Here is a 26,498-nt window from a genome sequence, read left to right on the forward strand (position 1 = left end):
TGTGCTGAAAATCTGTGCTTTAAGGTTTTCAGCCTCAACACTACCACCCTCACGTATAAATTTAACACTTGTGCTGAAAATCTGTACTACAAAGGCAAATACAACAAACAAAGGCAATCAACAAATATAAAATGATTACAACGACACAAAGATGCATTCAATGAGAACTGGTGTTTTAAGTAAAGATTCTCTCTCCTGGCAGTTAAGGGACTGTACTTCTTTCATACTTCCATCACATGTTTAAGTTGGGGGGCCATGTCTGATCCACCTTGTCGGTGCTTGGAGGTGAGCCTCTCTTAAGTGAATGGTGGAGAAGTACGAGAGAAGCACAATCCTTTATCTGTCAAGGTGGAAGACCCAGACTCATCTTCCACTTGATGCTTATAGAAAAGATTTATATCTTCTTACCTGACTGGACCACCTTTTGTCCACTGTCCATCCTCGGCGACAAGAAACCCTTCGGTGTTTCTTATGGGTAGAGGATCATTCTCTAACATCGGACAGTTGCTCACCTTCACATTCTCTATACGGGGGCATTGCAAGATGTGACTGCTGCACAGATCAGCTAGTGCTGGTAGGTCTGTTAGATGTAAGGTTGTCAATCTTGGGAAGGGTGAGATCACGAGTCCACCACTGAAATTTCCATCACTGCTCCTTTCCAACTCCAACCCCTGACCAAGTACTTGCTCTTCCCCTCGTTCAATTAATGTTTCTATCCTTTCACAGTTGCTAACTTTAATGGAAGTCAAGTTATTGAACAAGCGTGGCATTTCCTTAGTGATGATCACGGTCAAGCTATTGCATTGGTCTATCACTATAGCACTTAATTGACCGAAGCAACTGTGTGGTGCAAGACAATCACTTGTCATCCCATTCAGTTTCGGCAAATTTGTTAGGATAAGCTCGTGAAGGTAATACATGTCATGGTTTACCTCCACACGATCCATCACAACCTCCAAGTCTTCACAGTTCGTTAAAACAGTCAACTGTGTACTGATCCGCGCACAAGTCACACCTGGGCAATCGTTGATTACTAACTGAAATATAGACTGGGATTCATCGACATTGAGAGCTTGTAGAGCCTCTTGTTTGATGACTCTGCAGTGATCCAGCTCCAAAGCAACAATCTTCTTGGCCAAAGGTTTGAACCAATCAGAAATAATGATATCTCTGAAACAAATGGAAAGAGATGTTAAATTTGTCAACTGAAGCACCTCCCGAGCATCAATGATACTGATGGAGCCGTCACTAACATACTCATTTCCTCTCTCCTCTTCCTCATCTTCAGAACTCAAGCTCCATTTTATGTTAGATGCATAAACTCTCAACTCCTCCAACTTGTGCATACGAGAAATCACACCCGCTGGAATAGAAACTGAAGAGAACTTCACGTCCAAGTATGTTAAATTAGTTGTAACTTCCTCGCATTCAGGTTCTCCGAGGATCTGCTGATTCAATTGGGGACACCAACCCAAATCTAAAACTTGGAGCTGATGGAGCTTTCCCAATGGAGGTATCCTTTTCAACTGCTTACAATCGTATGACCTAAGCACACGAAGATTCACCAAACATGACAAGGAATCTGGGAGATACTCCAATTTCTGTGAGCAGGAAATATCAAGTACTCTAAGATGATTCATGTGTTCGAAGAAATTCGTGGAGGGAATCTCTGTGAGTATGCTACTGTGCCTCAATAACAAAGTGGTTAGTTTTTGGCATGTCTCTCCCAATGTTGGCAACTTCTTAATTTTGGTAGCCATCAGAGAAATCTTTGTTGCATCTATCCATTCATTGGCCTGAGGTGCCTCTTTAACTGATTCACCAGACCTCATCAAGAACCTGGGACTACTACCACAGTTCTCTGAACAAATCCACATTGCTAGGTCTCGTAGCGTATCATGCATCCTCACACTATCTTTAAACATCTCTCCATTTTCCAACATGCTGGCAATTCTCAAGCTCTTAATCAAATCCTCAACTTTACCTCTTGCAGCTTTCAAGCTTCCTAATCCATCTAGAAATCCCTCTCCAACACAATAATTTAACATCTCGTCATAAGTCCCAATGTCATGGTCTTCGGGGAAACACGCACAATAGAGAAATACACTCCTAAGCATATCGTTCTCCAAACTGTCAAAACTAAATTTCAGAGGAGCAAATACTTCATCTACCATACCTCGAAGATCTTTTGCTGATTGTTTCATTTCCCTTAGGGCATTCTCCCATGCCCCCACTCTTCGCTTATTTGCCATTGCCCGAGCAACCGTGACAATTGCAAGCGGAAGACCCTTACACCTTCCAACAATTCTAGCTGCAAGATGCTTTATATCATTTGCAGCAACATGTTCCCCAGCTACTTTAACAAAGAGATCCCATGATTCGTCTTCAGGTAATGGCTCCACTTTTATAGTTTTATTGGCACCCATATCAGTGCAGGTGCCTTGATTTCGACTGATTACAAGAATCTTGCATCCTGTGTTGCTTCGTTGGTAAGGGATTCCAACATCCTCGAGCTTTAATTTTTGCCACAAATCATCCAAAATCAGAAGAAATTTTTTCTTCTGTAATGCTTCAGTCAATTCGCCAGCCCCACTACTACTGGGTAATTTGAGGCGTCGACCAATAAATTCTTGAATACTTCGTAAGTTGGGAGTTGCTGAAACTGTGACCATTATCACAAAATCGAAAGGTATTCTTATACCTCTAGATAACTCTTTTACAAAGTGATTGTTTACTTCTTTGGCCAGAGTGGTTTTACCCACTCCTCCCATACCACATACTCCAATAATGCCATGACGTGGATCAGGATCACTTATGGCATCAAGTATCAGCCACAGCATGTGTTGGGTTGATGTGAAGATCTCAATAATTGGTTCAGTAGGGATCTCCATCACAGCCGAAGCCGGGATCTCATAGAGCAGGTTGGAGACATCTTTGACCATCTTTCTGATCATCTTCTCTTCATCGCTGCAATAAGAACCCAATCGAAAATATTAGATAAAATTAGCCAAAGTTACATACCTGATAATATGGTAATACAAACTAAACTTAATCAAAGATTTCAAAATTTGGGGGATTTGTGAACCATATAGCTGAAGTAAATTAAAAATAAATAAATAAAATAAAATAAAAACAAAACAAACAGAAATCACAAGAAAGAAAGAAAAAAGCAAGCACCAAAAGCGTTTCTACTGCTCAAGATAATTTCACTAGGGTTAATTTACTCGCACAAGTCAGAGTTCTAACCCTATTGGACTCTCCTCACCACACGCTAAGAGTCCAAATCCTAACACACTCAAGCCGTTACATGTAATAAAAAGCTGTGTTCAAGGAGACCCCACATTCAAGCTGTGACATGTGATAACAAGCTGTGTTCAAGGATTCTCCTCACATGCGATAACGACTCAAGACTGGAATGGCTTGGTCAAATACTTGTAAACCTTATGAGACCACATAACTTAGTAACTCAGGTCTACAAGAATATTGAAATACATATGGGTCCTTCTATAAGAAAGAATGTGACAAACAACTTTGATTCATAGTGATATACCCTAACTACAGCAAACCACAAGAAAAATGGGTAATTGCGACAAAACTTTTGCCACGAACACTGGAAACCGTGGTAAATAGTCAAAGCATATCACAGTAATAAGTTTCCATTGTTTTAACAGGACTATATGTGACAGAAAAATACTACCATCGCAAATAAATATTAAGCACCATGTATGCTACATAAACCAGGTTCTGTAGCGAATAGGCCTGCAGTCCACCTGGCTGTGGTAATAGTTTAGGCTGACTAGATGCAATGAGAACAAAATTCCGTAGCAAATATTGTACTTGATCTTACAGTAACTGAACTCAGTAATATTAAGTATACTACATGCTACAGTTCTTTATTTCCGTAGCAAATAGTCCAAACCCGATGTGTATATTTTGACTTAATCTTACGGTCCCTGACTTCCTTCATATTAAATAAACTATATGCTATAGAATCCAGTTTCCATGGCAAATAGAGATCTTAATCCCACGGTCTCTAGCTTCCGTAATATTAGGTGCCATATATGCTACAAAAACCAAGTTTCGTAGCAAATAGGCCTCTCAATTCGAGGCTCACCGGCCCTAAGTGGTGTTTTTAACTAGACTATATGCTACGAACGCCCTATTCTGTAGCAATTAGGCCCATTGATGCCAGTAGGTCCATCACTTATTTTCTTTCTGATACCATATGCCACAGTATCGTATTACCGTCACAAATAGGCCCATGTACAACAACTCCACCCTCTTAGTTCTCATACTACGGTTTGTTATTTCCGTAGCATAAGTTCCTCCAACTCTACCAAGCTTTCTTATATACTATGGTTGATTATTTCCATAGTATAAGTTTTGGCAGGTCCTGCTAACACAGCTTTATCGCTACGGTGTCCTAATTCCGTGGCGCATAGTTTACTACTTGCTACGGTTGTTATCATGGTATATAGTTCTTTTTACAACTGAGATCTATTTCCGTTGTACAAGTTGTTCTCTATCAACCCTGAAATCACTTTTCTCACAATCCCAACTCTCAGTCTCTCACTTCTCTCTCCAGACTTCGTCGTGAGTTTCCCTAATTTCCATTAAGTTCAAGACTGAAATAGGATCCAAGCTCGATTTGGAGTTTGAGCAAGTTTCCCTAATCTGGATTTCATTTACCATGAATTTCCTTCTCCTTTTGTATCAAATTCAGGTAAGTCCTCATTGTATCGTTGCTCCTCTTTCAATTTCATTTGTGATTCCAAATCTGATTTGCAGGTTTTTTGCTTTCAGTTTTGTTGGGGTAATCTGTATGAATCGGGTTTGGTTTGAGTTGAGTTAAGTTGTGAACCAGTTTTGGTTCAGGCTGTTTGTATTATAAACTTTCTGGTTTGGGTTCAACTGGGTTAGGAGAAGTCAGATTCACGAAATCAGATTTGGGGTTTCTTGTGCTTGAGAGCCTCTAGCGATTCCCTTCAGAGCTTCGGTTTCAGTCTTGTTCTTGGAAAGATGATTGATGCTGCTGTAGGTGACAATGGAGAGTTCTCGACGGTAGATGGAAGAGCAGTTGATCAGGGTTTGATTACTCTTGTATTTCTCTATTTCGTTCTTCTCTAGTTTCGGTTTTCTCAAAATTGAAGATTGTTGCTGGTATTGAGGTGTGCTTTCGATGGCTTGTGGAGGAGCTATCTACTTCTATTGATTACCTCTTTGAGCTTTGATTTCTCTATATCTGTTAAGTATTTCATACAATTTCCCATAGTTGATTGGACTCGCACCTGAGTCCTGGAGAGTAGGTCCTCGGACCGAACTCCGTAATCATTCTTTGTGTCTATTATTTGCTTGCTTTGGTAAAATCTTGATCGAATCAACCACCCCTGCGATCACAAGTTTTGACTTATTATTGGGGCGAACTGTACGATTGACGAATTCTTTGCACAAGAAACCTTCGACGACACAGTCTCTCTTCTGACAGTTTAAAGTAGCTTCGATGGCAAGAATGCTGGTTCAGCAAGCTGAGCTGAGTGGATCACATATCTGATATAGATTTCTCTGACGAGCTCAAGGTACTTTTTCTGTTTGTCTCTACAATTTCTCTTTTCCAGTAGAAACTTTTATGATTTTAGAGATTTTATATCATTGAAGGAGATTAGAAATACAAGGGATGTGTATAGAAATAGAAGTGAAGATTTTCTCAAATTGTTAACATTTCAATTTAATTCTTGCAGAATTTTTAGTAGGTTTTATTAAAATAGCAGTTAAAGTTACTAATCGTACAAGTTATACCATGTTGAAATCTTATTTTGATTGTCAATTTTTAGGTCTCCATTGTTGTGATTCTTGATTGCCTATGATGCTCAATAATTATAGTAATTTCTGGCTGTGTCTGCTCTCATGTAAGCCCAATTGTTGATCTATATTGTCACCCTTTATTGTATTGTTCTAATTTGTGATTGCATATGATGCTTAGATGATATGATTATAGTAATTTCTGGCTCTCTGCCCACCAGTAAACCCAAAGTTTTATCCAATCAATGGTACCTATGTGACAACCATTCGATTTCTCTGTATGGTCTGATGAATTGTGGTGTGTTTAAATCAAGTAGTAGTAGTCATAATTGTGGTTATAATACCTTTCTTTTGATACACTTTTTAATACTTCTGATTTTTTGTCGTTGTTGATACTTGTTTAAGTTAAGGACTGAAATAGGATCCAAGCTCGATCTGGAGTTTGAGCAAGTTTCCCTAATCTCCATTAAGTTCAGGTCTGAAATAGGGTCCAAAGGTCTGTTCTCCACAGCTCAATCTGGAATTCACTTACTATTGATTTCCTCTCCTCCATTTGTATCAAATTCAGGTAAGTCCTCATTGTATCGTTGCTCCTCTTTTAATTTCTTTTGTGGGACCTAATCATATTTCCGGTTGACGTTATAGTCTCTTTGAGCGAGGGAGCTTCAACGTGAGAACTGCGAAGGAAGAGAGTTGAAACCTCTTTCTTTGAGGGACAGAGCTCCATCCATAGAGAGGTATGTCGATCTTTGGACTCTCTTTCACTCTCTTTCGAACTCTTGATTGTGAAAAGATGGCAGTCATATTATGGTGCAATTGATTGTTCTCTGTTCTTTTGTTTTAGTTGGCTTTGTTTTTTCAGACTTTAGGTAATATGCTGTAAATCTATATTGTTTTGAACTCAATTTTATATTATATATGCATTCAGCTAGGGGAGTTCATTTCTCTTCTATCATGTTAAAGTAGTTTTCTATCGAGTGTTATGCTGAAATCTGCACTATGACTGAAATCTATAGAATAAAGGTTGGCAAGGTGGCCAAAGTGACCTAGGCGATTAGGCGACAAAGCATCGCCTAAGCGGCAATAAGGCAACCAAAGCGGTTGGGTCAAAAATTTTCAATACAACTACTTTCTATAATAAGTTAAAAAAACATTCAATAGTCACATTCATCCAAAAAAGAAAGCATTCAAGAACATAATTATGAAAAATTATCCGAAAAAAAAAGAACACAAGCACAAGTTCATCTCATCAAGCATCATAACAATGACTATGTACTAACAGGGCGAACACGATAAATTAATAGATCTCATTATTCCGATTTCCAAGTCATTGTCCATTAAATGATTCATTGGTTCTTGATGTTGAGTATGGCTCATGGTTCACATTATGTTGTTGACGGGCAAGGGATTCAGGGAGGCCGCCCTGGCAGGGGTGTGGGGCATAGTTGTCAAGGCAAGGCGTCCGGGCGCTTGTGGAGCCCCTGAGGCGAGTGTTGCCTCACTTGTAACCCATAAGGCGGTCGCCTCAGGCGCCTCGGACGCCTTAGACCCCTAGGCGACCGCCTTTGTGTATTTAAAAAATAACAATATTTATGATTCCAAATCTAAGGTAGAAAAGGAATTGAAAATTAGATTCCGATTGAGAATCAACTAATGGTTGAATACTTAAGGTGTTACATGGGATCATGGTTAGTGTAACATGGGATCATTGTTACATTAACAACCAAAAAAAAAAGAAAAAAATGCAAAAAGTTGGAAATTAAACTCGAGCTGCTCGAGTTAAAACCAAAACTTCCACCGTAAATCACTAAAGCCCTAAATCTCTTGGCCTCCTCTTCCTCTCGATTGACGATGGCGACAACAGCGACGGGGACGACGACAACGATTTGTTGCAGATACCTTTCCCTTTGGTCTCCAGCGACTTCTTCTGCTGTTTTCTTTCCTCTCTTTTTTTCCTTCCTAAATAGTCTGGTACAAAGTTGCAGCGGCAGCAGCATCTCAGGCGACAGGAGCAGCACTCCGGCAGCAGCATCTCAGGCAAAGGTTCCACTGTTGTTTCTTACTTTCTTCTGCTTTTTTTTTCCTTTTCCTAAAAAGTCTGGTACAAAGTTGCAGCGGCAGCAGCATCTCAGGCGAAGGTTCCGCTGTTGTTTCTTACTTTCTTCTTCTTTCTTCTGCTTTTTTTTTTCTTTTCCTAAAAAGTCTGGTACAAATGCTTTTGCAGTTGCAGCGACCCTCAAATCTGAAGTTGCACTGGCAGCAGCACTCCGGCAGTTCTTGCATCGCAGCGTCTCAGGCAAAGGTTGGAAACTTCAATTTCGCGATATTGTTTTTCTTCTTTCTTCTGCTTTTCTTTTTATTCTCTGTTAACAGATTTTGTTAACCCTAACAACAGTAAACTCTGGTGATTTTGTTCACCATCTTCTCAGGCGACGGTATGTCGCTGGCATTCCTTTTTTTTCCTTTATTTTCTATGTTTTAGCCATGTTGTAACTTGTAACTTATTAAGTATAACCGACTAACCGAGACCAGTTTATTAGCTTATAGTCTACTGATTATAAAAGATGATACATTTATAATGAATTAGAGAATTAGAGTGTATGAGATGTACACTAAAAAATTCACTTAAAACGCCTCGACCGCCTCAAAAGCGCCTCGAAGGGCGCCTCATCGCCCCAACTAGCTAAAACCGCCTCGCATCGCCTCGTCGCCATGAAAACTATGGTGTGGGAACAGCGCCCCTGGAGCTTGTAAAGGTCCTATGTCACTTTGGGCCTCGGAATTCCATTGCAATTTGGACTCGATTCCAAAATGACTAAGCTATTAAATTTATATATGGTTTTGTAGAATAAATTTTGAGTTAAAAAAAATTACGGAAAAAATATTATGTTTAAAATGTCAAAAAAGCAGCTGCTTTAGCGTCTAAGTGGCAATAAGGCACATAAGATGACAAAGCGGTAGCACTATGGCGAAAAAGCAACAAAAAAACAGCGCGTTAATTAAGCAGTTCAAAACAAAGTGGTTGAAAAACTGCTTTTCCGCCTAGGCGGACACTTTGACAACACTATTAGAATTCAATTGTTCTTAACTCAATTTTATTCTTCTTGATGATGGTCAAATCTGTACTGAAAGTAATCAACCATATATGCTGTATATCATTTTGGGTGAATGATTATGTTCCTTTCCACTTAGTATTATCATAGATTAACATAGATTGTCCTATCCCCTATTAAATCGTGCAAAACCACCTAATGATAATGATTCTTCGCAATATACTGTTGAATTTGATCCCTCAATGGGCCTAACAAGCTTGTAGATCTTGGTTTTGGCGTCTAACTTCCTTTCTCTAGGAATTTGGTTTCAAAGGCTCTAAGACTAACATGTCTTTGTTTATGTACACAATGACCAATAGAATTGTTCTTATTTTTATTTATGTGGATGACATCATCTTCACTAGGAGCACAATTGAGATATTATCACAGTTTTTGACACAGCTCAGTAACACCTTTGCAGTTAAAGATATGGGGTCTCTTCATTATTTCGTTGGCATGTCTTCCATTTACACACCAACCGGCTTGCACTTGTGCCATCAACAGTTGACTGTTGATCTTCTCCACCAAGCCGCATGGCTGATTGCAAGATTTGTCACCTCCTGTGTCTACATCAGCCCAGTTGAGTAAATTTGGTGGCTTATAGAACCCTACTCAATATCAGAGCATTGTTGGTGCCCACCCATATGCAACTCACTTTCGTTCTGATATCCAATACGCTGTCTACAAAGTGTGTTAGTTCCTGCACAACTTCTCAAAGAGCACTAGTAGTTCTTGAACACATTTTATGTTACCTAAAGGGTACGCTTTCATATGGTCTTCATTTTCATAAAGACAACTCACTCCACCTCTTGGCCTATATCGATGCATAGATGGCTGTCTTCCTTGTTGAATGGAAATCTACAAGTTGCAATGCTATATTTTACGCCACAAAATTAAATTTCTTGGAGCTCCTGCAAACAAGCCACTATGGTCCACTCTAGCACTCTGTTTGAATACCGATCATTGGTAAATGCAGCAGCCCGAGTTAACTTGGATGCGATCCATGTTGCATGAATTAAGTGTTACCTTCCTCATGCACCTATAGTTTGGTGTGACAATGTCAGTGATACCTATCTAATTGCCATTCCTGTGTTTCATGCTCGCACATAACATGAGATTGAAATCCACTTTGTCTTGGAAGACCTCTCTCTCCCCCCCTCTCCCATATTTTCAACATCCACCATACGCGAGAATATGAATAATTAATTACAACAATAAAACTTCAGCTTTGAGTACAAAACTGTGCACCTAATTTATGAATCGCAGACACAACTTCAGCTCCATTGGAATCCATCACAATTTAGCCTTCGTGACTAAGCTGGCCATTGTCAATCCTCGTATCTTTAAGGTTCATTTTGTTTAGATCACACTATGTGGAAATTAGCAAGCCCCACTTGAATATAAATTAAAACTACTACCACATGCTTCATAGAATATTTGTGTGGTCTCCCACATGAATATCAACCAAATAATTTAACTTCGTCAGTCCCAAACCTAAACGAACAGCAGAAAGAGATTGATTCAGGTTCTCTTTTGCAACCCAAGATTATCACTACACATAACCAATTAAAGACATAAAGTCAAAAGGATGTTGCTGGAATATGCAAACCCAAAGAACATCAAACTTTATTCAGCTACACTATGGTTCTTTCACTATGAACTACACAAGAAAAAGACCCATTGAAGTCCTCTTGGTGCAACAGGATTATCCAATCCAAACTTCAGCCTCTTTAATCAAACAAAGCAAAAATCAGAAAAATCCTTCAAGAGAGTGTCTAGGCGAAATGCAAAAGAAAGAGGGAGAGCTCCAAAACTTCGAGTAGCTTAGATGGCTCCTTCTCTTGCATGTTTGTCATACAAGTGAGCTTGGTAGGCTCACCCCAAGTATCCTTGTGAGAATGACCTCATCTCTCCTTAATTGGCTCAAGTTGGCACAATCTAGTGCATTTTGAACCAGCAAACAAACATAATCTGGAAGTGGATAATGATGATTAACCTCTAACTTAAACTAGATAGCTATTGTTGCAAGCTTTGAATTTGCTAAACCCATGATTATGCTTTCATAAACTCAAGTGGGTTATGTACCAATTCTCAACTAACTAACATCAAGCTTATCGAATATTGACCACACACAGAAAATAATCGATACTCCATACGATGGTAGATATCACATACAGCAGCCCCTACACAAGAGCATAGCTGCGAAATGAAATCAAACATGATATGTATACATGTTTCATTTATTATGTAAATTAAGTTCTGAAACAATAGCAGCCCTTACACGAGCATAGCTGCGAAATGAAATCAAACATGATATGTATACATGTCTCATTTATTATGTAAATTAAGTTCTGAAACTATCTATAAAATGGTACTATATTGAGAAACTACTCTCTAGATAGGGATGCAGTGAATATACATTGGCTGAGACACCATATCATTGTAACAAAAAGCTCACATTTAACAGCATTGAAGCTGTGAATCAGTCCTATTATTGAGTTTTAAGAAAAGAAACTACATACTAAGGAACCAAAAACACTTAACCCTGCAACAAAAGTTGCCATAAATACACCCAAACTCACCACACCCATATGACCTAGACTTCCGAATGACAACCCATCCACATTGAGCTTACACCAGCCCTCCTGAGGACACAACCATACCAACTCTTTAGGATATAAGCGTCGTTGTGGTTTGACCCAAAAGTTTGGTCGACCCACCACCACTGAACCCACCCTACTAAAGGGCTCTTCAACAGTACAAGACCCCTCTCTGCAGTTCATTAAGTACAGCCCTAAAGACCCACTCAACACCTTGATCAATACCGTCATGCCTTCTATTATTTTTTTCAGCCAGATAAAATAAGGAATGAGAACAAAACCCTCATCAGGACATCAACCAAAGCTGTGAGTCTCCCCTTTCTTCTCCACCATTCCCAAACCTCCACCAATGAAGCCTTAGGAACCCAGCAGACAGCAAACACATTGCAAAATCTCCTCCATGGCTCATCCGCAAAACCACATTGAGCAAACAGATGTCTGCCAGCCCACATAGATCACACTTTGAAGCAATATGAATGCCACATCTTTTCACAAGAGAGTCAATAGGGGACTGCCCAACAGCAATTTCCACCCAAAAATACTTTGTCTCGGCAGCAGTTGCATGTGTTGGTTGAGTTCTACTAGGAGTTCGACTCTATTAGCGTTTTTATTCATGTAAATTTCTATTTCTTGTTACCCAAGCAAGGATATTTATGTAATAGTGTACTTTTCACTTAATTATAAATATAGGGCTTTGAGATCACATTAATCAATAAGCCATTCTCCCACAATTGGCTTTCTCAACATGGTATCAGAGCCTCGAGACGATTAGGGAAGCACAAAAACAGACGAAAAGAAGAAGAGAAGAAAGGGAGGAAGAGAACCACTTGTCGCTGCTACTTACCGCTGCTTCCTTCTGCTTCAAGAGATGAACAGAACTGCAATCGCAAAACATACCGCTGCTTCCTGTTCTTGTAATTAGAAGAGTGTTTCCTGCTGCTTCTTGTGATTAAGAGAAGACGAACAGAATCGCAATCGCAAAATTACCGCTGTTTCCTATTCTTGTAATTAGAAGAGTGCTTCCTGCTGCTTATTGTGATTAGAAAAGTAGACGAACAGAATCGCATCCATTCCTGCTGCTTCTTGTGATTAGAAGATAAGACAAATAGAATCGCATGGTATCACATGGTTCATTCTGAATCTCAGATTACCGCCATCGGTCCTCTTCTCAAACAGTGAGTTTCCTCTGATTTTTTTCGTCTGAATCTCTTCCTCTGATTCAAAACCATATTTAGGTTTTTTTCCTCCTTACTACGTTTCTATTAGTCCAAAAAAAACAGAAAGAAAAAAAATACCATGTTTCAAGGGTTTCTTTGGTAAATTTGCATTTTTCCAAGGACTTATTAGTAAATTTGCATAGTTACAGGGACTTATTTGTAAAGTCAAATAGTTTCAGGGACCTATGTGTAGATTTACATAGTTTCAGGGACCTATTTGTAAATTTGCATAGTTTCAGGGACTATTTGTAATGTCAGCTTTTCCAGGGACTTATTTGTAATTTCCCAAAAAAAGAGAAAAGAAGAGAAGAGAGAAACATGGTGTTCCTTATGTGCACTTTTTGAATCATGGTTTGGCTATTGCATTTTGCGACATTTTAGTTATTTTTGAAAGGGTAAAAACTGAACAACTGCAGACAATGTTTTTCAACATGGAGACTACCGATGGTATTATTGCTCCACTTGCTCCGAACATTACCCCCACTCTTCATCCTCTTTCTATAAGATTTGATGAACAAATTATTTGATCTGATCTCGATCTGCTTACCTAATTATTGCCGGAAGAGGACTTGTTGGACACATTACATGCACCACTATCAAACCTACTACCACATGTGTTTCACAGGTTAAATGGATCTCGACTGACTCTCTTATTATGTCATTCATTTTGAATTCCATGAATCCAAATATTGCCTGTGGATATCTATTACTTGATACTGCAACCCAAATCTAGAAGGGCTACTATTGAAACATATGGACAGTTGAGGAATGATGCACAGGTTTATAAGCTACGAAAGAAGCTTCATGAGACTACGCAAAAGGAACTAACTATGGCCCAATATTATGCTGAGTTACAATCTCTTTGGCAAGAGTTGGATCATTATAGGGATTATCACCCTACTAATCCAGATGATGTGACTACTTATAGGAAGCACGTTGATAAGATTCAGGTATACAACTTCTTTGCAGGTTTGAATGTGGAGTATGATCAGATCAGAGTGCAAGCATTAAGTCATTCTCCTTTTCCTACACTAGAACAGTCTTATGCCCTAGTTCAATGAGAGGAAAGTCGTCGATTAGCCATGTTTCATACTCCTATTATGGAGAAATCAACCTTACAGTCTGTTTGCACTAAATCTTATTCGACTAAGGAGATTGTCAAGTGTGAGCACTATCACAAACCATATCATACCAAGGCAAATTGTTGGAAGCTTCATGGGAAGCCCGCTGATTTTGAGCAAAAAAATGCACAAAGAAGGGGAAAACCGAAAGCCAATCTTTCTGAGACAGTTTCAACAACACACTCTGCAGACATTGGTTTTTCACAAGAGGAGTTAGCTACTCTGTGATGTATTCCAATCTTCTACTGCCAGTACAACCTTTACCACTGCTTCCTCTACTACCCATACCAACTCCTACCTTGCTACTTCAAATAAAACTTTTACAGGCTTCCAAGTTTCTTCAGTTTCTGCTCCTTGGATCATTGATACAGGAGCCACAGATCATATGACAGATTTATCCTCCTTTTTCTTACAATATTCTCCAACTTTTGGAAAGGATAAAACTCAAATTGTTGATGGCTCATATTCTTCCATTGCTAGAAAAGGGACCATTCAGCATTCTCCATCACTTTCTTTGTCTAAATTTTTACATGTTCTCTCTTTCTCTACTAACTTGCTCTCTATCAGTAGTCTTACACATGACTTGAATTGTAAAGTGATTTTTTTTCCCATCTTACTGTGTTTTCCAGGATCTGGTCATGGGGAAGGAGATTGGACGTGGAAAACCAGATGATGGACTTTATTTGCTAGAGCCAATTGGAGGATCTACTTTTGCTCTGACTACATCTTCTAATCAGGTCCATTCGGTAATATCAAACCTTCGTCAGTGGCACCGTAGGCTAGGTCACCCCCTCTAGTTACTCTTAAGAAAATATTTCCTGATTTAGTTTCTTCTTGTAACAATGATGATTTTTTTTGTGAAGCAGACTCGTTCTACTAATTTACCTTCTCTTCATAATAGAAAATATATTCATTTTGTACTAATTCATACTGATGTGTGGGGCCCCTGCTAACGTGTCTATTATTGGTCATAGGTACTTTGTTATTTTTATTGATTGTCACTCCCGTTCTACATGGATTAATCTTTTAAAACGAAAAAATGAGGTTTTCCAATGTTTTCATGATTTTCATAATATGATTAAAACTCAGTTCAATGCCACTGTGAAGATCTTCGCAGTGACAATGGCACAAAATATATTGATGGTGAATTTCAAAGATATCTCTCTGACTTTGGCATAATACACCAGACAAGTTGTGTTGATACGGCTGCCCAAAATGGGGTTGCCAAAAGGAAGAATCGACATCTTTTAGAGATATCCCGTTCAATTATGATTGCTATGAATGTACCTGACCAATACTAGAGTGATGCTATACTCACTGCTTCTTACCTTATGAATAGGATGCCCAGTAGGATACTTGGTTTTAAATGTACTAATGAGATTCTCCAGGGAGCCTCCTTTTTTATTATTCCACCAAAGATTTTTGGATGTGTGTTATGCCAAAATCACAGCCCACCAGAGTAGTATCTGGCTCCCTGCGGCCTATGCTGCATATTTCTGGGGTATTCTGCTACTCAAAAAAGGTACAAATGTTATCATCCTCCTTTTAGGAAAACCATTGTATCCATGGATGCCATTTTTAATGAGTCTTGTCCTTACTATACACCTCTCCAGGGAGAGAGTCCTAGAGGAAAGGTGCTATTTCCAACTCTAGACCTTTTTATCACAACACTACAACACAACTTAGGAGTTCAAAAAGTGTTTCCTGACCAAGGGGAGGCTTCAACCAGTACACCTAAAGACTCTAATTCTCCCCCTCCGTTTTCTGAACCATGTGAAGAACCCGGGTCGGGGGGAGACCACTCTGTAAGGCACACTATTGAGGTCTTTCAAAACAAGATTGACCAGAATAAGGAAGTGCAGACTTATTAGAGGAAGAATTACAACCGGCTAAAGCAGGTGGAGAAAGGTGGCACGTTACCACTTCAGTCTCCTGCTCCAGAATTAGATTCTACTGTTCCCCTTGAGGTATCTTCTTGATCTTCCTATTGCTGTTAGAAAAGGAGCCCGATCTTGTACTCTGCATCCCATAGCTAAATATGTCTTTTATGACTCTGTCTGACTCTTACCGTGCTTTTATATCCTCTCTATCATCTATATCTGTTCCTAAAAGTTGGCAGGAGGCCTATGCTAATAAGATATGGAAGACAGCTATGGTAGAGAAATGCAAGCAATGAAGAAAAATGATACTTGGGAGTTGATTACACTTCCTCTAAGAAAAAAACCAGTGGGCTGCAAATGGGTGTTTGTGGTTAAACAAAAAATGGATGGATCAATCAACAAGTTGAAGGCTAAACTAGTTGCAAAGGGGTTTACCCAAACCTAAGGAATTGATTATCAAGAGACTTTTACCCCTATTGAAACTGAACACTTGTCGAGTTCTGTTGTCTGTAGCTGTAAACAAAAACTGAAATTTGCACCAACTAGACGTAAAGAATGCCTTCTTACATGGGAAGTTAGAGGAAGAAGTCTATATGAAAATCCCACATGGTTACTCCAATGACAATACTACAGGGAAAGTTTGGCGGTTGAAGAGGTCAATTTTTGGGTTAAAACAGTCTATTAGATGTTGGTTTGGATCCTTCCCAAAGGCAATGACTTCTATTGGGTACAAGCAAAGCAATGCTGATCATACATTATTTGTTAAAAAATTAGGTACTAACATCACACTTCTCATTGTTTATGTGGACGATATTGTCATCATAGGAAATGATGGAGAAAAAATTCAAAAGTTGAAGAACTTTCTTGGAAGAGAGTTTGAGATTAAAGATCTAGGGAAGTTACAGTGCTTCTTAGGGATTAAGGTGGCTCAATCAAAGAAGGGTATATTCCTATCCCAAATCAAGTATGTCCTAGACTTATTATCAGAAGTGGGAATGTTGAGGTGTAAAGCAATTGATACCCCTATTGAAGCTGGAGCAAAACTTAAAGAAAAAGACGGAGAACCAGTGGACAAAGGAAGATACCAAAGGCTGGTAGGGAAGCTTACAAAGGCATTGATGTAGTCATGTAGGTAGCCTATAATACTTGAATGGAGCCTTGAGAATGGAATACACATATGAAAAATGAAAGTTGAACTCTAATCTTTAAGCCGTGGGGATAGTCAGCCAATTAGTGCATGATCCATATTTAACTCATATGAAGGTTGTTACCAGAATACTACAATATTTGAAGGGAACTCCTAGAAAAGGAATACTTTTGTCACCCACTAATAATCTAAAAGCGTAAAAGCATACACTAATGCAAACTGGGCAGAATCTCCAGACAGAAAGTCAATTTCAGGTTACTGTACCATTGTTGGAGGTAATCTAGTTACTTGGAGAAGTAAAAAACAGAATGTGTAGTTTTATCCAGTACCGAAGCTGAAAATAGAGCTATGGTTCGTGGAGTTTGTTAGCTACTATGGTTGAAAGGCTTGCCACAAGATATTGAAGTCCAAGTTCCAAATCCTATGATGCTATATTGTGACAACAAGGCTACTATTAGTATTGCTAATAATCCTGTACAACACGATCGAACTAAGCACATTGAAATTGACAGGTTTTTTGTCAAAGAAAAGCTAGAACAATGGCTTATCTACATGCCTTTTGTGAGGTCTGGAGACCAAGTGGCAGATGTTTTCACTAAGGGTTTGAAAGAAGGAGATTTCCTTCCTATTGTAGGCAAGTTGGGCATGACTAATATCCATGCCTCAACTTGAGGGGGAGTGTTGGTTGAGTTCTACTAAGAGTTCAACTCTATTAGAGTTTTTATTCATGTAAATTTCTTTTGTTGTTTCCCAAGTAAGGGTATTTATATAATAGTGTACTTTCCACTTATTTATATATAGAGAGCTTTGAGACCACATTGATCAATAAGCCATTCTACCACAATCGGCTTTCTCAACTGAATGTCCCAGATTGCCTTAGCCCATTCCACTCACACATGCTTTCTTCTAATATAATTCCATGTTGATTTCATAGTGAGTTGACCATCCATTTCAAGCTTCCAATGGCATTGATCTGAAGAGTGACAGTCCACCAAAACAATTGCCTTTGCTGCCTCAACAATAAAGTCCAGAGAAGGCGACCAGACTACAGGAAAATTCCATACACTCTCATGTATACAATCAGCCATTGTATGGCGAAGGTTCTAAAACGTTGTTGCCCCCCAACTAAGTGCACTCCGCCAACATAAAAGACCCCAACCAGCAGTCATTCCAGAAATTAACAAACGCTCCATTCCTAATTGCCCACTGCTCTTGCGCTCGAATTATCCTCCAAACCTTTCTAAGTCTTGGCAATACTAACGATCGGACATCACCCTGCTTTAACGAACCATCCTTTGACATCAACCGAGCTCTTAAGATAGAACCCATCAAGGAGTCATCATGCTTGATTTTCCAAGCTAACCTGGATAGACACACAAGATTCACATCCCTAAGCCTTCTTAGACCAAGCCCTCCTTCCTCCCTTGGACTGTTCTACACTAATTGGCAGTCTTATGTATGCATGAGTCGCATAAGGCCAGATAGCCTATGTAATAAGCATGCTGAGTCCATTCACTAGTAATCCAAGTAAATAGCACTTGGTTGCCCTTACAAGGCTAATGAGATACCCTTAGGGGTATCTCAAACTATATCCTTTGCAACAATGGACATCCTCAAATTCAAAAGGATATTTTGAAGCATCTTAGTGCTTAGATATAAGAAACAACAAATCTCTTATTGGTTACATTTTTATACTAGTTAGAACAACTATTATATGCAAATTCAATAGATAGAGTAGCATTGCTCTGAGCTCTATAGACTTAAATATATGCTCTAGCCTCAATAGGAGATTGGGTGAAGTGAATAAGAGATTTGACCTGGGATATTCCTTTGGCTAACCTAAAGATAACCTATTTAAGTTTATTCTGTGATAATCAAACAACGACAACTATAGTTAATAACTCACTCTTTAAAGGTAAGCGGAGACAAATTAGGCTAAGATAGGCCATGTCAAATTATCTTAGAGCAAGGAATGACAACTGTTGATGTGGGATTAAAGGAGAACATGACAAAATTCCCTTACCGAAGGTACTGAAAAAATATTTTAAAAAATTGAAAACAATGATGGAAATGAGGTTAAAGACATAGATAGGTCTTGAGCAAACTTTATGTTATTTTGAATTATTCAAGTTTCATCTAGCCATAGTTACCATTCGTCACAATTTACATATTTCAAATAATTTAGTATGATCGTGGAATATAGAAATTTGGGAAATCATTCCCCATTGATGTTAGAACAATATTGTATGATTGTTGATATGTTTCAACAATGTTTCAACAATGTTGCTTTATATCATTCCACATATGATGATATGTCTTCATAGGTGTTTCTTCCAAACATTATGATGATATGATAACTATGATACTGCAAATGGAAATATGGAATGGTTCCTTGTAAAAGAAATTACTAAGATCTTGTTTTTGTATAGAAACTTGATGATAATGCAAATGTTTTTCAGCTAACATGGGCATTGTATTAAGTTCTTTTGCAAAACTACATACTTGTATATATTATGCAAATGATTCATGTTCTTTTGGAATTCGTATTTGACAAACTTATAGTCAATGGTGAAAATGGAGGCTTAGGTATAGATATGTCCTAAAACTCATGCTTTGTTTTTGAGGTTTTTCTTTGGATTGAATTGAATACTATTATCTTCAAGAAGTTATGAGTACTTCTTTATTTAGTTTGAACATTGGACTTGGATCATTACTGGAGGGATATGTGTAACATAGGAGGACATTGTTGAGGTATTGAGTTATACCCAACTTATATTCTAATTAAGGTCAATAGAATGGTTATGACAATCTAATTGTGTAATGTTCCGTATCGAAGATTCCCTTAGCCGTAAACTTTAGCTAGAAGTAGCAGTCTGGGTATTCAAACTAAATACTCCTTGTGTAATGCTTTAAGCAATTATGTTTTTAGATCTCAAACACTGACACTTTGAAGTCATAGTAATGATGATAATTGGATTTGGGATTTCTCTAATGGGATGATCTATCTTGGAAAACCCTTATCTTCACCTAAGTATGGATAACTATCACCAACTCAAGGAAATTTGTGGAAAATTAAATCACAATTAAACCGTGTATCTTTCAAATTGTTCATTTAAGTCTATTTTTGAACATTATACTGCAAATCTAGAAATGAAATGGGGTCATATGTCTTTAAATATCTCAAAAGATTCTTCAATTTGATGTAGCTTGAATTTCTTCAATATTTCATTTCACTTTATCATAGATATTTGTCAATAATAAGTCGTCTAATCTACATCCCACTTCTTCTATCAATGGTTCCACAGAAAGAACTTGGGTCACATCATTCTCTTAGAATACAATGAACATGCACACAAATAGACACACGTAATAGTAATACATTGTATTGTAGTTAGGGATTTTCACCATGAATCTTGTGTGTTGCACCCCTTCTTATAGAAGGATCCTTATATGTTTTAGTATTATGGAGACATAAGTTACTAACTTACATGGTCTCTGATATTGACAAGTTTAGAAGTATTTGAGTCCAAGTTATTCTAGTTTATAACACCCATGATCAAAGTGTAAGGGAATTTTGGACCTTTTACATTGATATTGACTCAATTATTCTCTAGGTGTACATTAATATAGGATTAGTAAATTTATTAGAATTAATTTGTCAAGTTTATTAAGTTTATTTATAAGTTGATGAGTAACTAGATGGTTAACCTTCACCCTCATTAAGGAAGAGAACTGAGGTTTGATGCCCCGTAGATGCATAAAATTACATACATGTTTTTTATACCATTTTAAGACTCCACACCCCACACTTAATTTGGAATCCATACCAAACAACAAAAATGGAAGGAAATCAAACTGAGACAAGTCCACACATAGTGAGATGTGAGGAGACAAGAAAGAAAGTTCGTGATGATGTGGGTGGAGATTGATAGGACTAGGACAAGAAGGGAAACAGAGAGTAAGGAAGCTGATGTGAAGATGGAATCAAAAGGAATTCAAATTAGGAAATAGAGAGGTAAATGCTTAGAAGAGGCAATTAAGGTAACAGAGAAGGAATTCAAATGAAGGAATAAAAGGGGAAAGCAATCCATATAAAAGGGGAAGGCATCCACGTGTGATGAGGAGAGAGAAATTGATATCTAAACAAAATAATTAAGAGGGGGAGAAATTGAGATCCAAAAAAAATTAAGGAAGAGAGCAATACAAAAAGGTAATAAGAAAAATAAGGACTAGTACTAAGAAGGGAGATAATTTCCTAATTGAAACACGAAAGGAATCACACATCCCTAAGGAAGTAAAAAGATTTAGATAAAGGGCTTATAAAGGGATTTGTTTTCAATTAGTGAGAAAGAGAGACAAGAGAGTGCAAGGAATAGAAAAGAAGAGGCAAGGGATCAATGAAGTTAGAGAGTGATCATGCCTCTCTATCTAAGGGTGAATTATTGTTCATTTTGTGACTTCACAATTGTAAGTGCAACCCCACACTTATTAACATGATTTATTAGTGGTTGATATTTTCTTTAAGTTTACTAATTTGATTTTTGTGCATGAATGTGTTCTTAGATTATGTTTTATTAAATTGTTTCTTTGCATGTTTGTATTGATTTGATATTTTGTTCAACAAAAAGATCAGACTTTATTAATAATTTAGAAAGAAAAATTATACACTCAGAAACCTCACACTCAAGCCTGCAACAACAATTGCCCCAATTACAACCAACCTCACTGATTCCTTTATCTGAGATAAAGCATGAAAAAGAATCAATATGATCCATCGTTAACTATACCTGCACCTTAGAAGTTGCATGGCATCTTATTGCAACTCCCTCTAGATATGGTCAACCCACTACCTTATTGGGGTAGAAGTCTGATCCTTTGCTGCAAATTTCGCGAGAAAGTCTACAATCAGATTCGCTTGACGGAAATAGTGATTCGTAGCAGTAAATACTCTAACCATTTCAGGTGGGGTGTGACAGTAGGTGAGGTCCCCAAATATGAGAATAAATCAAATCTAAAGGATGTGTGCAACCCACCAAATTTGAAAGTCCTAAGTGAAGTTTATGCTATTTCCCTTGTTGGCAAGCACTAGAACTAGGAAAATATTTTCTTTTGAAATACATAAATCAAAATTGGAAACTTAATCAAGAACTTCCTGATCGACAGGGTGTCCCATCCTGGAATGCCATTCAGTTAAGACTTTTCCTTTCTCCAATCAAAGTTGTTGTATGACTCAGTTGTGTAGACTTGTTGATGAGATTAAACTAGTAAAGTCCATTATTATTTCTACTCTATAGAAGACATTTCCTCGTTTGCTAATGTTAGGATGAAATTCATAGCATTATTATCTCTTGTGAATTGAGAGATGAGAACAAAAGATTATTGGTTATAATAGGCATAAGCAGAACATTCTTCAGAACCAAAGAACTAGTAGGGTGTAGAGAGGGATTACTAATGTGACTTATTGGAAAAGTAGATCCATTGCTGATTTGAACTTGGTCAGTGCCGCTATATGGTTGTATTGCTTGCATAGAATCAAAATCTAAAGTCATGTGATGGATGGCACCCGAATCAGATTACCAAGCTGAATATGCAATGGAAGGGGGGCATAGCTTAGGATATTCCACAACTGAGGAGGGGTGCGATCCAGTGTATAAAGCACGATTAAGACGTCGATGACTGTCCGGTGCCCTATGGCCTCTTCAATTGCAAAGTTGACAAATATCAAAAGAATTTGGTTGAGACCCAGAGTTTTTTTAAGCCATATTATTAGTTGACTGATATTACAATTGCCAAAAGGGTGAGCACAGTTATTACTTTCATTGCCAAATTGGCTGGAATGGAGGTCCCAAGTTGCGACTAGAGTTACTTCCAGATCTACTAGCCATGTTAGCACAGGGAAAGTTTTCAACACAAGAAAATTCATCTTTCAACCTTCTTTCTTGCATTAGAAGCATTCCACGTAATTTAGAATAAGAAATAGGAATAGCAGAAGTAGATATAGGTGTCACAAAAGCAACATACTGATAGCTTCATTTTATGACTATTATTTGGAATAATTATCGGCTACATTTTCATGCATCACCCCATTGTTTTATTGCCATTTTACCCCGATATTGCATGCAAAGGAATACTAGATTTCTATGCATTTTCATGCCTCTCTCTCTAAATTTCTATAATTTTGGTAATTTTATATATTTCCTAGCCAATTTTAATTTGGATTAATTGTTTGTGCTTGTTAGAGAGCCTAAACAAGTCCCACATGGACTCATCTACAGCAAATCGCAAGAAGCAAAACTGAAGAGCCATGCCTAAAGTAGAAGTTGGGCTCCTTTAACAACAGTGATTCTAATCTAAAGTAGTTTAAATCCAAAAGAGTTGTAACAAAGTTGGTTATGGAAGGGAAATTAGTGGAGAAATCTTACCAAACGAATTTTGCAGGGACATTTTGGACAAATGAAAGAGTTTTGGTCATGGGAGATTACTTAGGAAGCAAGGGATGCACAAGTTTCCCCTCTTCTCTACCTTCCTATTTAAAAATTTGATCAAAGAAGGAAAGCAACTTAGGGGACACCACATAGCCTTAAGGGAGTCCTACTCCAAATAGGAAAATACCCATGGATGCATGCGAAATCCCCTAAATCCTAGACCAAAAGCCCATTTTGTAGGTCCAAGAACCTGGAGTGCCAGTAGGAGGTAGTTGTTTGTGGGCCATCCAAGTTGAGACCATGGAATCAGGAGTTAAGCCCATGGACACAGATGATGAAGGAGATGTCCCAGTCACTTTAAGTGACTTTGGGAGGAGATCTAAATCCAAACCGGACTTTGAAGATGTGGATTTAACATGCATGAAAATCAAAGATGGAATGTCCCCAAAACCAAGTAAAAGTTACCATCAAGCTAAGCAAGGTTAGGTAACTCTCTTGGACAAACCTCACCGGAAACCCCATCTTGATGTACATTTTGAGAGGGCGGTCTCCAAGGGGCAGTTGGTCTGTTGGATAGACTACCACCTACCCAAAAAAGCACAAAAATGGAATTTTGATTTGGGAAACCTTACTTTATTCCTCATGCCTCTCAAATGAATTGTTTATGTTTCTTGAAGGCTAAGAGCTCCAGAAGGGTGGAGAGACTTGGAGTTGGTGAGATTCTTGAAGATTTGGGTGCGTCAAAGCTCAAATCACTTGGTTAAAGGTGTACTGAGAAAAGACAAGCATCTTTCTTCCTTTTCCAACAACTTTTTTGCATTTATTGTTGGGTTTAATGAATTGATTGATGGTAGTTGTGGCAGTTGGATGCAACAATGTGTCTTGATGTTTTTCTCTATAAATCCCAACCCGTGTATTAGAGTGTGCCAATCTTCCCATTTCGGTCCATATATTCCATTGGAGACTATCTCAGAGAAACCCTATCTCTAATAACATTGGGAAATTGGGGATAGACTGCAAGGGGGTTATTAGAGGTGTTGTTGGGGTGTATTTGTTGTTCTAGATGAGCCCCAAGGCCCTCAAAGCTTGGAGTTCAAATTGAGCAAAGAAGAGACCTAGGTATTTTTGCAACCTAGGGGTAGTCGACCGGCGCATCTCATGTATTGTAATGTGAATTTTCCATTGCTCGTCTGATTTGATTCCAAACCCTTATTATAATGTTTCACTTGTAATTGCTAAGATTTGGGTGATTGTTTGGCCTCCTAATTGAATACGTCATTGCCTCTTTGGGGAATGCTAACATCATTAACAAGTGAGGAATACAATCTTATTTATTCAAGTGTTTGATTCATGTTCTAATCCATGTTATCATGCTTGCTTAGTGAGGGTTGTCTTATTCTTTTTTGCAATTTCTCTTTTCTAAATTGTCTGGAGTTTATCTAAATTAGCTATATGCAGTTCTTGATAGGCAATTACTCTTCTATTCTATGAATACCTGGTGGATTTTACTTGGAACAACTACAATCAATGACAACTCAACACTTTTATCCTTTCTTTTTCTTTCTTAGTCATAACCTATAGTGTAGAAAATGGTACAAGTTCATCATTAAAAAACTCCTCGAGTTTTTGTTGCTGTCTCCCAAGAAATATCAAAGTCTTTGATATGCCGAGACAGAGAGAACTCTGTAGTGGCCTGACTCAGAGTCCTTAGGTCGTTCTTAGGCCTTGGCACGCTTGCAAATTCCATTATGTTTTCTCAAGGAAACAAGGACCTTAAAGGGTTTTCTTTTTAGGTAAATAACTTCCGAGGTTCATCAGGTCTGAATCGTTAATACTTTTTCTTAAAGTGCTTTCTGTTTTCATTCGTTACCCTCTCCGGTGTCATTCTTTATAAACAGTATATATTGACTCTCTAGCGATTTCAACTTAACTATTTCCCACTAAGCTCTTCCATGCATTATCACGGAAGCTAATTGATATCCCCATCTCGAACAACTCTGGATTCTATGTATGTGAGTGTGTATGCGTGAGAGAGAGATGCTAAGAAAAACCCAAAAAAAAGCGACGAAATATGAGCACAAAGTATGAAGGGATTACCCGTTTGGAATATCTTTGAAATTCCACCCACAGAGTTCACCTGCAACACGCATAGCTGACCTCCACCTTGCCACCGTCTGGTGGTCGCAGCACTCTTCGTGCAAGCGAAAAGGCTCGTAAAAGCTCCCCTTTTGACGCCGTACGTCGGATCCTTCTACACCCATGAGGAAAATAGGTAATACCTTCTGGCCATGCTTTTCCCTACCATCCATTATCAAGGCAAGCTTTTCAAGGCATCGTCTTGAAGAAGCAAAATTCCTCGAGAACATGATAATGGCGGATCGTGATTCCTTGATTCCTCTCATGAACGCATCCGAGATCATTTCCCCTTCTCTTCTCGGATTCTCATTATCATCATCGAATGTTTTGATGTTGGCCTTCCCCAAGGAAGCTTTGAGGTTACCTGCAAATTTGTTTTCTGTTTCTTCTTCTTCGTTGTAGCTCAATATTACATCATAACTCCATGCAGAGGTGGAAGAGGACTGGATTGAAGTATGAGCGGCCATATCGAACTCGAGCGAAGTTGCAGAAGTGCTTCTTACCCAGAAATGTGAGTGAACGCAGTTCTCAAGGGAATTGGCGTTGAAATAGGGTTTTGGGATTCTTACTTGCGGCAGCGGCTGCCAATGGCTCAGATTTGGCCAGATAGTTAAAATTCAATCAAAACGGTTGAGTACATATATATAATTTTATTTTTTATCACGAGGCTTAAAAGTTCTAGAATTTACACAATTTGGGGCCACTCCACTCAATCATCCTCAATTCCCAAACCCGTTGTGCTCCTCCGCTTCACTTCTTCGTCTAGTAGAATCAGCACGGATCAGAAACATATTGGTTTCCAATATCTCTGCTCACACTCAAGTGATGATTTTCAAGGCTGCTTTTCGTAAATAGATTGTTCTACTAAGTGGTGGTGGTGGCGGCTCTGAAATTCGCCAACTAAATTTTGAATTCAGATCATCTCCCCGTTCCCATGGCTTCCTAACCACAAAAACAAGTGGGGCCCACAAATGAAAAAAAATTTTATTTTTTTCAAAATGTATTTTTCACCATGGACTCCACTAATTTTTGTGGTCAAGAAGCCCGGAGAAGCACTCTGTGCTCCCTGACGGAGAGGAGA

At 38.4% G+C, this 26,498-nt stretch overlaps 1 protein-coding gene across 2 annotated transcripts; it reads right to left on the reverse strand.

The window, feature by feature from the left end:
* Window positions 1–26,095, reverse strand: LOC149023800 (disease resistance protein RPS2-like). Of its 2 annotated transcripts, none has more exons than XM_089144288.1 (2): window positions 25,379–26,095; window positions 1–2,967 (listed from the first exon to the last, which is right to left on the reverse strand). In XM_089144288.1, exons 1-2 carry the CDS (start codon window positions 25,882–25,884, stop codon window positions 405–407), a joined length of 3,069 nt encoding a protein of 1,022 aa, XP_089000414.1. In that variant the 5' UTR covers window positions 25,885–26,095; the 3' UTR covers window positions 1–404. The 2 variants fall into 2 exon arrangements, with proteins under 2 accessions (XP_089000414.1, XP_089000415.1); XM_089144289.1 differs by having other exon boundaries at window positions 21,644–25,470.
* Between the last annotated feature and the right edge of the window lie 403 nt (window positions 26,096–26,498).

This window comes from Hakea prostrata, chromosome 2 (genome assembly GCF_041222555.1).
Source record: "Hakea prostrata isolate BN-2017 chromosome 2, UWA_Hpros_2, whole genome shotgun sequence".
Taxonomy (NCBI): domain Eukaryota; kingdom Viridiplantae; phylum Streptophyta; class Magnoliopsida; order Proteales; family Proteaceae; genus Hakea; species Hakea prostrata.

Bases quoted from the DNA above. Each gene is read 5' to 3' on its own strand.
- LOC149023800 (XM_089144288.1), bottom strand. From the start codon at position 25,884: ATGGCCGCTCATACTTCAATCCAGTCCTCTTCCACCTCTGCATGGAGT. The intron at 2,968-25,378 runs GTAATCCCTTCA...TTCTTATTGCAG, and splicing joins TTCAAAGATATTCCAAACGG to CGATGAAGAGAAGATGATCA.